This window comes from Bison bison, unplaced genomic scaffold, assembly GCF_000754665.1.
Source record: "Bison bison bison isolate TAMUID 2011002044 unplaced genomic scaffold, Bison_UMD1.0 scf7180017864056, whole genome shotgun sequence".
NCBI classification, from domain to species: Eukaryota; Metazoa; Chordata; class Mammalia; order Artiodactyla; family Bovidae; genus Bison; species Bison bison.
The window spans coordinates 243,790-256,289 of NW_011494628.1; the positions used below are offsets into that span (position 1 = coordinate 243,790).

The 12,500-nt window shown below is 52.8% G+C and overlaps 1 protein-coding gene across 1 annotated transcript in view; it reads right to left on the minus strand.

The window, feature by feature from the left end:
- SLC7A1 (solute carrier family 7 (cationic amino acid transporter, y+ system), member 1) overlaps positions 1 to 12,500 on the minus strand; it is a 29,437-nt gene continuing 16,937 nt past the window's right edge. Inside the window, 10 exon segments of the mRNA XM_010835892.1 lie at positions 1 to 240; positions 1,497 to 1,584; positions 1,586 to 1,606; positions 2,197 to 2,363; positions 2,555 to 2,772; positions 4,615 to 4,717; positions 7,189 to 7,328; positions 7,963 to 8,185; positions 8,694 to 8,815; positions 10,933 to 11,107. Coding sequence (XP_010834194.1) covers positions 137 to 240; positions 1,497 to 1,584; positions 1,586 to 1,606; positions 2,197 to 2,363; positions 2,555 to 2,772; positions 4,615 to 4,717; positions 7,189 to 7,328; positions 7,963 to 8,185; positions 8,694 to 8,815; positions 10,933 to 11,107 — 1,361 coding nt within the window. The 3' untranslated portion in view covers positions 1 to 136.

Sequence of the window (12,500 nt, forward strand, 5' to 3'; positions counted from 1 at the left end):
CAAGTGGCCCCGCAGAGAGCTGCCAGGGGGTCGGGGCCACGGGCCACACGTGGACTGTGTTGAGCTCTGGGCGCGTGGGCTGGGTGGGGTGGTGGTGCAAGGTGCTGCGGGGGTCTCTCGGGGGCAGGCCCATGTGTCACTTGCAATGATCCAAGTGACCATCAGGAGTCCTTGAGGGGTCGGCGGCCAGGGTCGCCTCCTCGGTGGGCCAGAGCCCGTAGCCAAAGTAAATGAAGAAGCCTGTGGGCCAAGGGCAGAGACGGGGTGTGAGTCCGGGAGGTGGCCCCGGGGTCAGGGCCTCACGAGAGGCCTCTGCAGGCAGCCTGCCCCCAAGTAAGCCCACATGACTTCCGGCAGGGTCACCTCTACAGCTGGCAAAGGCAGGCGCATCTTTCTGGGCAGCCTCAAGCTTGGCAAGCCACTGGGGGGGACCCCTGGAGGGGCGCTGGTGCCTCTGCCTCATCCACTGCCCACCTGGCGGGGCGGCTGCCCTGCGGCCGCTGGAGGAGCCAGGACAGACCCTCCAGAAGTTGAGCTGGGTTTCCAAGGGCACTAGGGCTCCCTGGGCTCCTCACGCTGTCTGTTATAGCTTCTGTTTTTCCCATGAGTGGCTTAAGACACCCAGGTCACGTGGGAATTCATGCAACCCACCAATTCAGTCATTCTGGTGAGTTTCAGGGGCCATGGGGGTCTGTGGTGGGACCCAGAGATCTGTGCCCCTAACTACTGCCCCCCCACACTGGCGGGGTGCCACCTTTGTGCCAGTGACAAGGGAGAGCAGTCCTGGAGCCGAGGAGCTTGTGGAGGGCGCTCAAAAGCAGGCATCCCCCACCTCTGCAGGGAGGCAGGGAGCTAACCTCCCTACCCCTCAGTCACTGGGGAATGGGGGTTTGGCCATAACTCAGCCTGAAGGCCACTGCTCTCATCAGGGGTATAGCCCAGTCAGGCCAGTCTCCCAGCCACCAGCACTACTGGGTCCATTTCTGCAGCTCAGGCTGCTGGAGGCCTGCAGAGGGGCCATGGTTGGTGCAAAGCAGGGCCAGGCCCCAAGGGGGACCTCTAGTTCTCCACGGGCCCAGCCAGTCCCTGTAGCCCAGGGGGCCAAGGGCGGGGCTATCTAGATGATGCTGTCTGGGGTGAAGAAGGTGGTGCTCTGTCAACAGCAGACTCATGGGCTGGTTCTTTGAACATTGAGCTCTTTTCCAAATAGATAGCTGGTTCAGGCAAAGGCTTTACAATTATCTACGAGGGAGGGAGGACCCACAGCCTACCAGGTGTTCCTCACTGTCAGAGAGAAAACCACTGACTACACGTGTTTTCACTGTGTTTTGAAATCGGAAACGGGGGCAGCTGGAGGATGCAAGCCAGCCAGCCAGTAGCAGAGAGGACAACGAGCTGCTGGGCATGAGCGGGGTGGAGGCGAGTGGGTGAGTGGGGGGCCTGAGAGATGCTGGGACACCACGTGCTGGTCACCTCGAAACCCACGCCTCACGTACCAATCAGCATCCACACAGCAAACCGGACCCACGTGCCGTGGTCCAGCTGCATCATGAGATAGACGTTCACGAAGATGCTCAGGATGGGGAAGGACCGGCAAGAAGGGCACCTGCGGGGACAGGCAGCACAGCATCAGGTGTGACGGGTGGAGAGCATGAGACAGCAGAACCACCTGAGGGGCGCGCCCTCCCAGGCCTGATCTGGACGGGCGGGCTGTGTGGGGAGGGGCTGAGTGCCAGGCCCCACTCCAGCAACCCCCATCCCCTCAGCACCCCCAGTACACCCCACAGGCAAACCCTCGCAGGTGGGAGTTTGTTCCGAGCGACACTAATTGCCACAGTGAACTTGCGTCTCACTTCTGAGCTTGCTGAACGATCTTATTATTTGTAGACTCTACGCCTGAAGAGGCCCTGGTCATCTCTGAGGCCTGGTAATGACACACGATCCACCAGGCAGATGTTTACTTATGAAAAGCTTACAGGATGCGGGGCACTGCCCCACCCAAGGGCCTGGGGCCAACCTTTCTCAGCAGCACTGTCTGTGCCCGGCTCACATGCCCCTGAGTTTGGCCAGCAAGCACCTCACTCCGCACACCCAGGCCTGCCGGAGCCCAGCAGAGCAGGGTGACCTCCTGCAGGAGAGTCAGGATCATGGTCTCCAAGGGGTGGGTCCCTCCAACTATCAGGCTGAGCTGTTTACCTTGAATGAGAGCTTGGTCTTGCTCTCGGGCTGCCGCCAAATGATGGCCGTGACCACGGAGCAGAGGAAGGCAGAGCCCATGAGTAGAAAGACTGCCCACAACTCCCCCTTCACCAGGGCGTCCTTGCCAAGCACAGCTGCCAGGCAGAAGGTGATGACCAGAAGTGCTAAGAGGGACAGACAGAGAAAACCACACTTCAGTCATTCCCCAGGTTCCCACAGACAGATCAGTTCTTCCCAAAACCCCAGGAGGGTTGGGCTCCATCTCTGCGAGCACCAATCCCAATTAGGGCAGAATAACTGACATCGTGGTCCCCCTGGGACCCCAAACACCACATAGGGAAGGGCAGTCTCTTACCTAGGAGGCTGGTTGAGATGTTCACGATCAGCCCGGAGAATTTGGAAGGCTCCGTATTTTTGGGTGAGAGTATGGTTTTCAAAGAAAGCCTCTCTGCTTCTGGTAAAAAGCCCGTCTGAGAATCGCTGCTGCTCACCAATTCATTCTGGTCAACTGGATCGAGCTCATCGCTAGTCCTGGCCATCTGGTATACCGTGTTGGGCTGCTCGGGCTGATATCTGTGAGGCAGCATATTGTTTAGCCATCAGATTAGGCTTTAACTCAGCAGAAGTACACACACCCTAACTCATAGTAAGCCTTCAAAGGGAAGCTGCCTAGGACACAAGGCATATAATGGGAAGAAGATGGTCAGAATGATACGTGTGTGTATGCTAAGATGCTTCAGTTGTGTCCGACTCTTTGCGACTCTGTGGACTGCAGCCCACAAGGCTCCTCCGTCCATGGGATTCTCTAGGCAAGAATACTGGAGTGGGTTGCCGTGCCCTCCTCCAGGGGAATCTTCCCGACTCAGGGATCGAACTTGTATCTTATGTCTCCTGCATTGGCAGGCAGGTTCTTTACCACTAACTCTCCGCAAATAGAAACAGAGGAGACCTGGGCCTCACTCCTGCCTCAGGGCAACACCTTCTTCCTTTTATGTCTCTGTTTTGAGGCAACTTGACCTCCACCATGAAACAGCCCAGAGGAAGATGCTAAGACCGTTTCTCTCACTCTGAAAAGCAGCACTAGCCCTTAAGATATGAGGCCACTCACAATAAAACTGCAGTTGTAGGAAGCTAAAATACAGACAGAAATAGAAAGCAATCATATTAGGATCCTATTCCGTGCAGAGAGCCAGAGAAACATGTCTGCAGGCTGATGGATTTGAGAAATTCTATTTGCATGATTTAATTGGATCAATTTATTTAAAAACTCTAAGTGCCTTGGGATAAATAACTCTCTAAAGCTGGGTGAAAGACCAACCCTATGGCATGATTTCCAAGACACAAGCCACCTGCAAGAGAAGCATTCATTCTAAATGAGGCTACTTATCTCCCCAGCCAAAAGGAACAGAGCTCCAATCTCCTCCACCAGCTTCAAAACACGCAGTCCTTTTGCATTATTCTGCATATAATCTACGAGTGAGTATGAAGATACTTCACCATTTTTTTCTTTCACTAACTCACTTAACAAGAAGGTTGGGGGAGACTCAGAGAAGATTGTAGCACTGAGCTCTTGGGAAGAAACACGTGGTCGGAAACACTAGCTCTAGCTGATTCTCCAGAGCCACTACTGAGGCTCAGCCCAGGGACGGTAGCTGCAGAGCATGTTAGGGATGGAATCCATGGCTTGGCAAGATTAAAGCTCTGCAAAGTAGGGGGCCTCTCGCCAGGAGACCACACTGGATGTCTATGCTACCTGAGGTCACCCCTGGGAGCAAGGAAGCAGAGCCCTGTCTCCCAGAGCAAAGGAAAATTGGAGCAGAGTGAGCATGGAGAGAGGGGTGCTGTGGCGGCCAGGAACCCCAGGACACCAAGCCCCGGCCCGGATCTGCTGTGTCATGGCCCTCCACAGGGCCGGCCCCATCCGGACGAGACTCAAAGCAAAACCTGGAGAGTTTTCCTGCACATTACCCCCAGCTCTCCAGGCCCTGTAACGGGACTCTCACCTCCACGGAAGCATCACAGTGTCCCTAGTTCTCCCCGTGCCCACCAGGGCCAGGCCCTAGTCTCCAGTCCAAACTGAGATCGTTACCCTCAGCCTTCAAAAATTCTGATCCAAAGATCCAGCCCCCAGCCATCAAGTTGATAACCTGTCTCTGTCTTCCAGACATCCAGCCAGAAAAATCAGACAGAGCACGTGAGAGAGCGACAGCTGTGGAGCCAGCCCGGACTCCTTTCAAGGCTATTCTCTATAACTAGACTTTCAAGCACCAGGTCCAACCCTCTCCCATGCAGTTCCCAAAGGAACGATCCACAGTCTCAAGTTTATAGCGTATAAACCGTTAACATGAACTGGTAGCAGGAAGCTGGCAGGGGGCGTCTGCTCTTCTGTCCTGGAACCCAGAAAGCCACACCTACCGTAAGACCAACACACAGGCAGCCACCAGAGAGTAAGCCAGGAGAGTGCCGATGGACATGAGGTCCACCAGGTCCTTCAGGTCGAAGAGGAAGGCCATCACCGCTGGGGAGGAGGAGACGAACATCAGGACGGGCCTGAACACACTGGCAGCCAGAGCCACCACCCACCCGTGACCCAGGGCACCAGGGAGAGCCTCCCCTTCCCCCTGCCAGCCCTTTCCATGAAGAAACACGGCAGCACTGCTTAAAAGGAAGGAAAGCTTGGGATTAAACCACATACACAGCTCCCAACAGACAGTAACAATAAATAACATTTATATAGAGAGAGCACTTTTATCAACATGACCCTGCTGACCCCCATGGCAATTCTGCCAGCCATCCCTACACTACAGATGGAGAAAGCAAAGTCCAGACACGTTGAGAGACTTACCTAAGTAAGGGCACATAGCTAATAAGTGGAAAAGTCAGGCACTGAGCTAGGTTCTTATGGCTCTGGGGCAGTATGTCTTCCTCTACACTATGCAGACTCACAGAGAGACATGCACATCTATCCATCCACCCATACACCACCCATCCACCATCCATCCATCGTCCACCCATCCATCATTCAATGGCACTCTTGAGCACACCAGTCAATGGGTGCTAGGTATATGCCACTGAACTTTGGTCTTCCCAAGAATACCACCTGAAGCCTGCATCAGGAGGCAACAATGATGAGGAGCTGGGTGAGGGCAAGTCCGGTGCCCTGGGAGGGCTGACAGGGGCTCCTAACCCAGAATGTGGGCGTGGAAAGCGATGTTATTCCCAAACAACACCAGTCCCTTCACCGCAACCCCACTTAACACAAAGCAAAACACGCAGTCTTTTTGGAAAATCATTCCTAGATTTCTTTTTTCATTCCTAGATTTTTATAAGTGTATGCACATCTATTTATGTGGATATATGTGTCAAGTTTCCCACTTAAAAAATAACTTGGCTGGATCTACTTTGGGATACTTTCAAATCACATGCAATCAACACAACTTGAAATATAAACACAAAGCCATTACTTTTCCACAAATACTTCTCAAATCCACACAAACCATGGCAACTAAAACAAATTCAAACTGAGGTTAACTAACAGAATTAAAGAGCCGCGAGGGACTACTGGATAATTAGAAAACCCACTGTGTGTGTATCAAATGCTCACGTCCTCCTCACTCAGAGAAACCTGAGCCAAATTTCTTCCATGGGAGGTGATTCTTAGAAAACTAAAGACTTATATATCACTCTGACCAAATAAATAAAAAGAGCAAACCCTTGGTCTGGTAATACAAGAACTTTACAGTGGCTTTAAAGATTATAGTTTCATCTCCCTTAATCAGCACAGGAAGGAAATTAAAGCCAGTCTTCAGTATGATCACATTACATGTAAATATTGGGAAAAAAAAGAAAAAACACTCGCTATTTCCAGTTCCTTAATCCCTTAAACACACGGATCATATACTGACACACGGTGTCACTTAACCTGCCCACAGTGATCACGCTTGAGAATGCAGACTCATACAGCATGCGTGTGAAATAAGAAAAACTGGCTTCCTTTCATTAAACAACATTGACCCATAAAACTAAGCAAATTTTGCTAAGGGTGTGGATGCTGTTAACAATTCACTCATTAAGAGGGTCAAACGCCTCCCCTGTGGCTATCTGACAAGTCCCTGTGATCCAGCTGTGGCTGGCATGTGTCCTCATTCACCATGGAGACCTCCTGCTCCACACATGGGCTGGGAGGCCCCAGCCAGTCTGGCCCCAACACAAACCGGGAACCAAGAACCACTGCTGTCCTCCCTGGGCGTGCATCCTCACACCCCCTTCTGAGCCTCTGCCTCTCCTCTGTGCACCTGCCTCTGGGCTGTGAAACGCGACTCAAAGAGGAAACAGAAAACCAAGAGTCTCTTTCCAGGGCTGCCCTGGCTTTCAAGGCACACACAGAGGCCCAAGGGTTCTCCAGCCCTCCGCTCCCTTCTGTCCTCTTGGCAAGGGACCTGAAATCGATCCATCAGATCCACCTCCTCTCGTCCTGCCGTTTGTTGTCCATAAGCTCAGGGTCCAATCACACCCCCAGTGTCCCCTGGGGGAGAGGTGGCATGTTTTATAAAACGCTGATCATAAGGGATTCTCGCTTCCCAGAGAATTCATGAGCTAAGACACATGGAAGGTGAGTTTCCAGCACCGACAAGACACGGCATGTACCGTGAAGGACTTCACCCCACCAAGGTCTACTCAGGGACACCTGGGGAAGGGGAAAGACACAGCTCTGAAGGGACAGTGTGCATGCTGAGCTCAGTCCAGTGAGACGGTAATCACTGAAAAATGCAACCTGTTCGAGAATTCCATCACATCCTCTGTGAAACTGGCATCTGCCTTTTGTCAAAAGGCACTCAGTTACCTTGTGACAAACCAGACTCAAAGGGTAAAAACCAAATGTTAAAAAGACCAGTCGCAACTTCTCTCAGACCGGCACAGGTCAAGACATTTCCTTAGGGAGTAATAACCCAACTGTTAAAATCCTGGATAGGACATTCTAGTTCTTACCGGCAATGGCACCCGAGGTTAAGGTGGCGATTATCGGTGTTTTGGTCCTGTCGTTGATTTTGGCCAAAAATTTAAACAGCAGCCCGTCTTCAGCCATGGCATAGATAACTCGAGGCATGGGAAACATGGAACCTAAAAGACTAGATGGGAGGAAAAGCAAACCGTAAGAAAGCTCGGGGGAATAAAGGCATCGACACACCAAGCTTGGAGGAGCACTTGCAGCAAGTCTGCACATGTGCGTGAGTGGGAAACGCCTAAGTAAACCAGCGTGGCATCTAGACACAGTTCTATGGAAGAGACATTCTGCATTTATTCCTGCGATTATCTCTGGCTGAATCAAAAAGAAAAGCGTCACTGCCTTCATGAAGATCTCCCGGAGGTCCACAAATGCCTCCTGTGTGTACAGGCTAGCAGGAAGCATGAGAGCAAAATGACTCTCGTTAAAAGGCATTTGCGGCACTTGCTCCTTTTTAATGGTAGCCTTTGCTTTATGGCCAAAATAAGGGCCGGAGACAGTGATCACAGAGGTGGCCTGGTCCGGCCAGTGGCCACAGTCAGGGACAAGAGAAGCAGCCCTTGCTGAGCCGACAATGCTGAAATGTGGGCCTCGGGCTATTGAGATGAAATGTCCGTAATGCAAAGACAGCCTCAGGGATTGATGGAGAGCAGCCCAAGGGGAGAAGTCCCACGATCAGGGCTGGGTTGGGCTCTACTTCAAAGGGAGAGAGGAGTGGTCACGGCACACCTGCCTTCCCGAGTGTCTCTGCCCCTCACCTGGTAGACAGGGCGCAGAGGGAGCCAACGGCCACCGCATACTTGGCGCCCTCCCAGCCCACGTGCTTGAAGGCATCCGGCAGGGGGCTGTCCTTGTCCAGGCAGAAGTAAGGCATCATGAGGGTAAGGGCGGCCGACACTCCGAAATAGGCGATGAAGCAGATGAGCAGGGATGCAACGATGCCCACGGGGATAGCCTTCTGTGGGTTCTTCACCTCCTCCCCTGCAAGCCATGAGGAGTTCAGCCAGAGGGCTTGAGACCACCCTGCAGCTCATGGCCCTGCGGGGCCAGGGCCCTTCCAGGCTCCGGGGAGCCCGGGGAGAGGCCCTCAGACCACAAACCACAACACCCACGGACCCAGGGAAGGTGCTCTCAGCCTTTGCGCTGAGGGTCAGCGAGGAAAAGATAACACACTGGAGGCTGGGAGCCCGGCCCCCTCAAGCGCCTGGACAACGTTGGACTAGGTAGCCACACTACCCCGGAGGGCATATGAGGTCTGCCATCAGCTGCAGCCACGGTGCCGTCACCCCAGGCCCGCAGGGGACAGGCAGGCAAGTTCCTGTCGGGCAGGCCACTTGGGGAGCAATGAAAGGGGGATTGGCAGGAAGGTGCAAATCCACACTCGGGCACTCAGGAGCAAATGGGCGGCGGCAGGCATGCATATACCTGGGGGAGGGGAATCAGACGCCTGGCCAGGCAAGCCCAGGTGTCCCGAGGGCGGTGGACCTACCTGTGGTAGCGATGCAGTCAAAGCCCACGAAGGCGTAGAAGCAGGTGGCTGCCCCTGACAGGACGCCGGAGAACCCAAAGGGCATGAACCCACCAACACCGGGTTTCCCTTCCTTTGTGTCACTGAAAGAGAGAGCTGCCATCAGGGTCACAGCCCCCTGCTTCATGGTCCTGAAGAGGAGCCACGCTGAGGCCCAGCTAGGCCCGGCCCTGCAGCATCCCCGTCTGGCAGGACAGCAGCCCCAGGGCCGTGGGCAGATGTAACTCCAGGACCCCACTGGTGATCAAGGGGCCGGGAAACAAATGCCTCTCTGGCCAGAGGCCAGCACGGGTCATCACCGCAGGGACACAGAGCACAAGGATGGCCAGTGACAGGAAATTCTATCAGCTGGCAGAAACAGTCTCTTCAGAACAGTATGAATGCCCTGTGTCATGCATCAAACTGGGACAACCCTGAGGGACGGGATGGGGAGGGAGGTGGGTTCCGGATGGATGGGAGACACATGTACACCAGTGGCTGATTCATGTCAATGTATGGCAAAAAAGACTACAGTATTGTAAAGTAATTAGCCTCCAAATAAAATAATTAATTAAAAAAAAAAAAAATCAAGAAGACTAAATCTAGACAGACAACCAGGAGACAAGAGGCGCCATCTCCGTTCAACTCTTCACCGGCTCACAGTGACTGGTGAGGGGGCCCGTGAAGCTTTCCGAGTCGACTGGGTTACTCCAAAACGTATTTCAAATTGGCTCTACTCCGCCCGGAATTAACGGGCACTGATAAATTTGGCACGAACAAGACTCAGGAATGCTGAGGAGTGACTTATTAAAAGCTCTCAATTCTCTATAGTCACGTTTCGTCCCCAAAAGGAAGGCTCTTTTTGTTTAAACTGTTGACCATATGGTGTTAGAGCTAGTTTCATGGGTTCGTTTCCTGTCTGCGCTCCAGTTAGTGAACCAGCTGCTGATAAGCGCCTGCCCACGGAGTAGGCCATCGGAGGACACGCCGGGCACCCGGGCCTTAATCAGAGGTCAACCCAACATGTGACCACTCGGCTTTCCGGCCTCTCTTGCAGCTGAACGCGGCCCCCCGCTGGATTCTGGCCAGGGGGATGTGGGCAGGAGAAACACATCTTCCAGATCTGAGTGCATGGTCCTTGCACTCTGGTCCCTGGTGGGAGAGGTGGGTCATGCCTGTGCCCACCCATAGCCCAGCTCTGACCACACTGTGTCCTTGGGGATAATGGGTCAGCGAGGTGGACGATCGGGCCCCTGTAAGCCTGCATGTGTCCACGCTGGCCAGCCACCCCCAACTGATCATTCCTGGAGCTGAGATATCCTTGTAAAGCCACTGCATTTTAGGAGGATTTCTTCAAAGCACCAGTTTAACCTTTAGCCACAATTAAAACAGAATTGTAAACAAAATTAGAACTCCCCGTTCTCCATCCCGAGACCCTAACATGTATCAAAAAATCTGACCAAAAAAAAAAAAGGTCAGAGAGATCCATTCCAATGTTTGGCTTTTGTTTCCCGAAACAAGGTGAGCTTGTTGGTAAGGGCCTGCCCAGAGGCCTGCAAAAGGCACAGGGTGGAGAGCCGGCCGGTCACCTGCTTCCAGCCCTGGGCGTCCTGAGCCCAATGTGGAAGGACGCTGAGGCCACGGCGTCTCAGGGCTGACACACCCCCGTGGAGTGGGAGTGAAAGAGGTTGTCAACATCACGTTGTGATAACTTCAGTTGTTCTGAAAAACTACTCTGAAGAACACCTGAGATAAAAAGTTCCACCGACTTCTTCGTTCAAGGTGATCAGGTAGGAAGGCATTTCAAAAGAAAGCAGCATCCACGTGGTACCACAGAGGAAAATCTTCCTTTCGGAAAAGGAAATTCAGAGTTCCATCATCAAAAAGGATACGGGGACACAGGGACAACTGAGTGAGCCTGACCACGGTCCTCACCGAGGCAGGGTTTTGGAATCAGCATCCAGAGATGCCGCTGTTCCCCCAGCATCTTCCTGTGTCGTACAACAGACAGTCAAATACAAGGCAAGAAAACACAAATTTCAGACAAAGGAGACACCCTCAGCTATCTGACTGCAAAAAAAAAAAAAACAATTCAGTAATGACAAAATATCCTAGCTCAAATTACATTTTTTAACAGAGACCGTACTGGACTGTGTTGTGGTAGCCAAGGTCCGCCCTAGCCGCACCAGGCCCAGGCGCCCAGAGTCAGAGGGACACCCACTTGTTCAGGCAGAGGTGACCCGACGTGTTCCGGAAGTCCTCCTCCGTGAGCTGCCAGTTTTTAATTGATCCTTTCACAAACCCCGACACCATGATGAAGCCCAGCACCAGAACGTTGATACACGTGAATATTTTGTTGACCATGGCTGACTCTTTCACACCCAGAGTTAAAAGTCCTGCAAAAGGGCATAAACAGAAACGGCCTCAGTGCTGACCTCGGGCCAACAAGTCCCTCTGGGATGGGGAGTGGGGACGAGAAGGTGACGTTAGAAGAATCTGAGCAGTGTCAAACCTCCGAAGAGGAACGAGGCTGCAGTGACTCTCATCCTAGAGGCAGGGAACAAAACAACCCAAGTCCGCGGGGTGTTGAACAAAGCCATCAGGGCTGGACTTCCAGCCAGCTTGTGGAATTGAGACAACAACCAGGAGCACCCCAGGGACAGCAGGGCTGGGGACGTCTGAGCCAATGGCGCCCCTCAATAGCAAAGCCCTCTCTGGAATGAAGGGAGGCTCTCCCCGAACCTCCATCACTGAGAACCACTCAGTGAGTAGGAGTTCATTTCCTCCAAGGAGACACTCTGTTCAGTGTCTCGAGAGAAAAAAAAAGTTCTCCAGACATGGAATCATTCAGATGCTCTGTGGGGTATTAGCAGTGTCCGCAGTGACGGCCACCTGGGGGTCCTGCCACGGAGTCCCCCTCCTGGGACTCAGTGCACGTAGAACGTCTGAGCCAGACCAGCTCTACCTCGAAAACTCGAGATAAAAAAGTACTGGGTGAAAAAGCACAGGTTGGGGAACACAGGACACACGTCTGTGGTGAACCCTCGGCCAGGGAAGAGTCAGGGAAGGCGCCCAGTGACACGGGACCACCCATCTGACTGGATGTCTCTTACACATTTTAGCATAAAAGATGCCCTACGTCATAGACTGATTTCTGAAATACAGACATTAGAAGGGCATGGAGCAATTCAGGGAACACATCACACTCCGCTGTGCTTGTTCTTCAGCCTCCCACCCTCCTGTTCTTATGAAAACCTCACTCGTGAAGACTTAATTTCTGATCCATGTTCCTGCCAGCTGGACCAGATGTACCACTGAGACTGACCCTGTGCAGAACGATTTCAATTACATGGTGTGTAAAACAAGGCACGGATGTTTTTAAAACCCATCCCAAATCTTCTAACCTCAAAAGAGAATTTATCTGAGTTTCTGCTTAATGGGTATATTAACAGAACTCCCAACTTGGTGGCTGAGACTCGGGTCAATGTCACTAAGAAGAAGCTGCCATCAGCTGTGTTCAAGCCCTGTCTGCAATTTAATAATCCTGTACCAGCAACTTTGTGGGGAAACTTCATTATTTAAGGAGGGGTTTTGCCGGCTGGTTGGGTGCAAATCACCTGAGCTGTCTCCAACCCCAAGGTGCAGTGAGCATCGGGCCTGGTTCCTCCATGTTGTCCTGGCTGACAAAAGCCAACTCTCATTTCTAAATGGTCATCCGCTGAGTCAGAAGAACTTTTATTCCTGGGTCACCTCTATACAAAGCCTGCAGCCCTAATGAAATCCTACTCC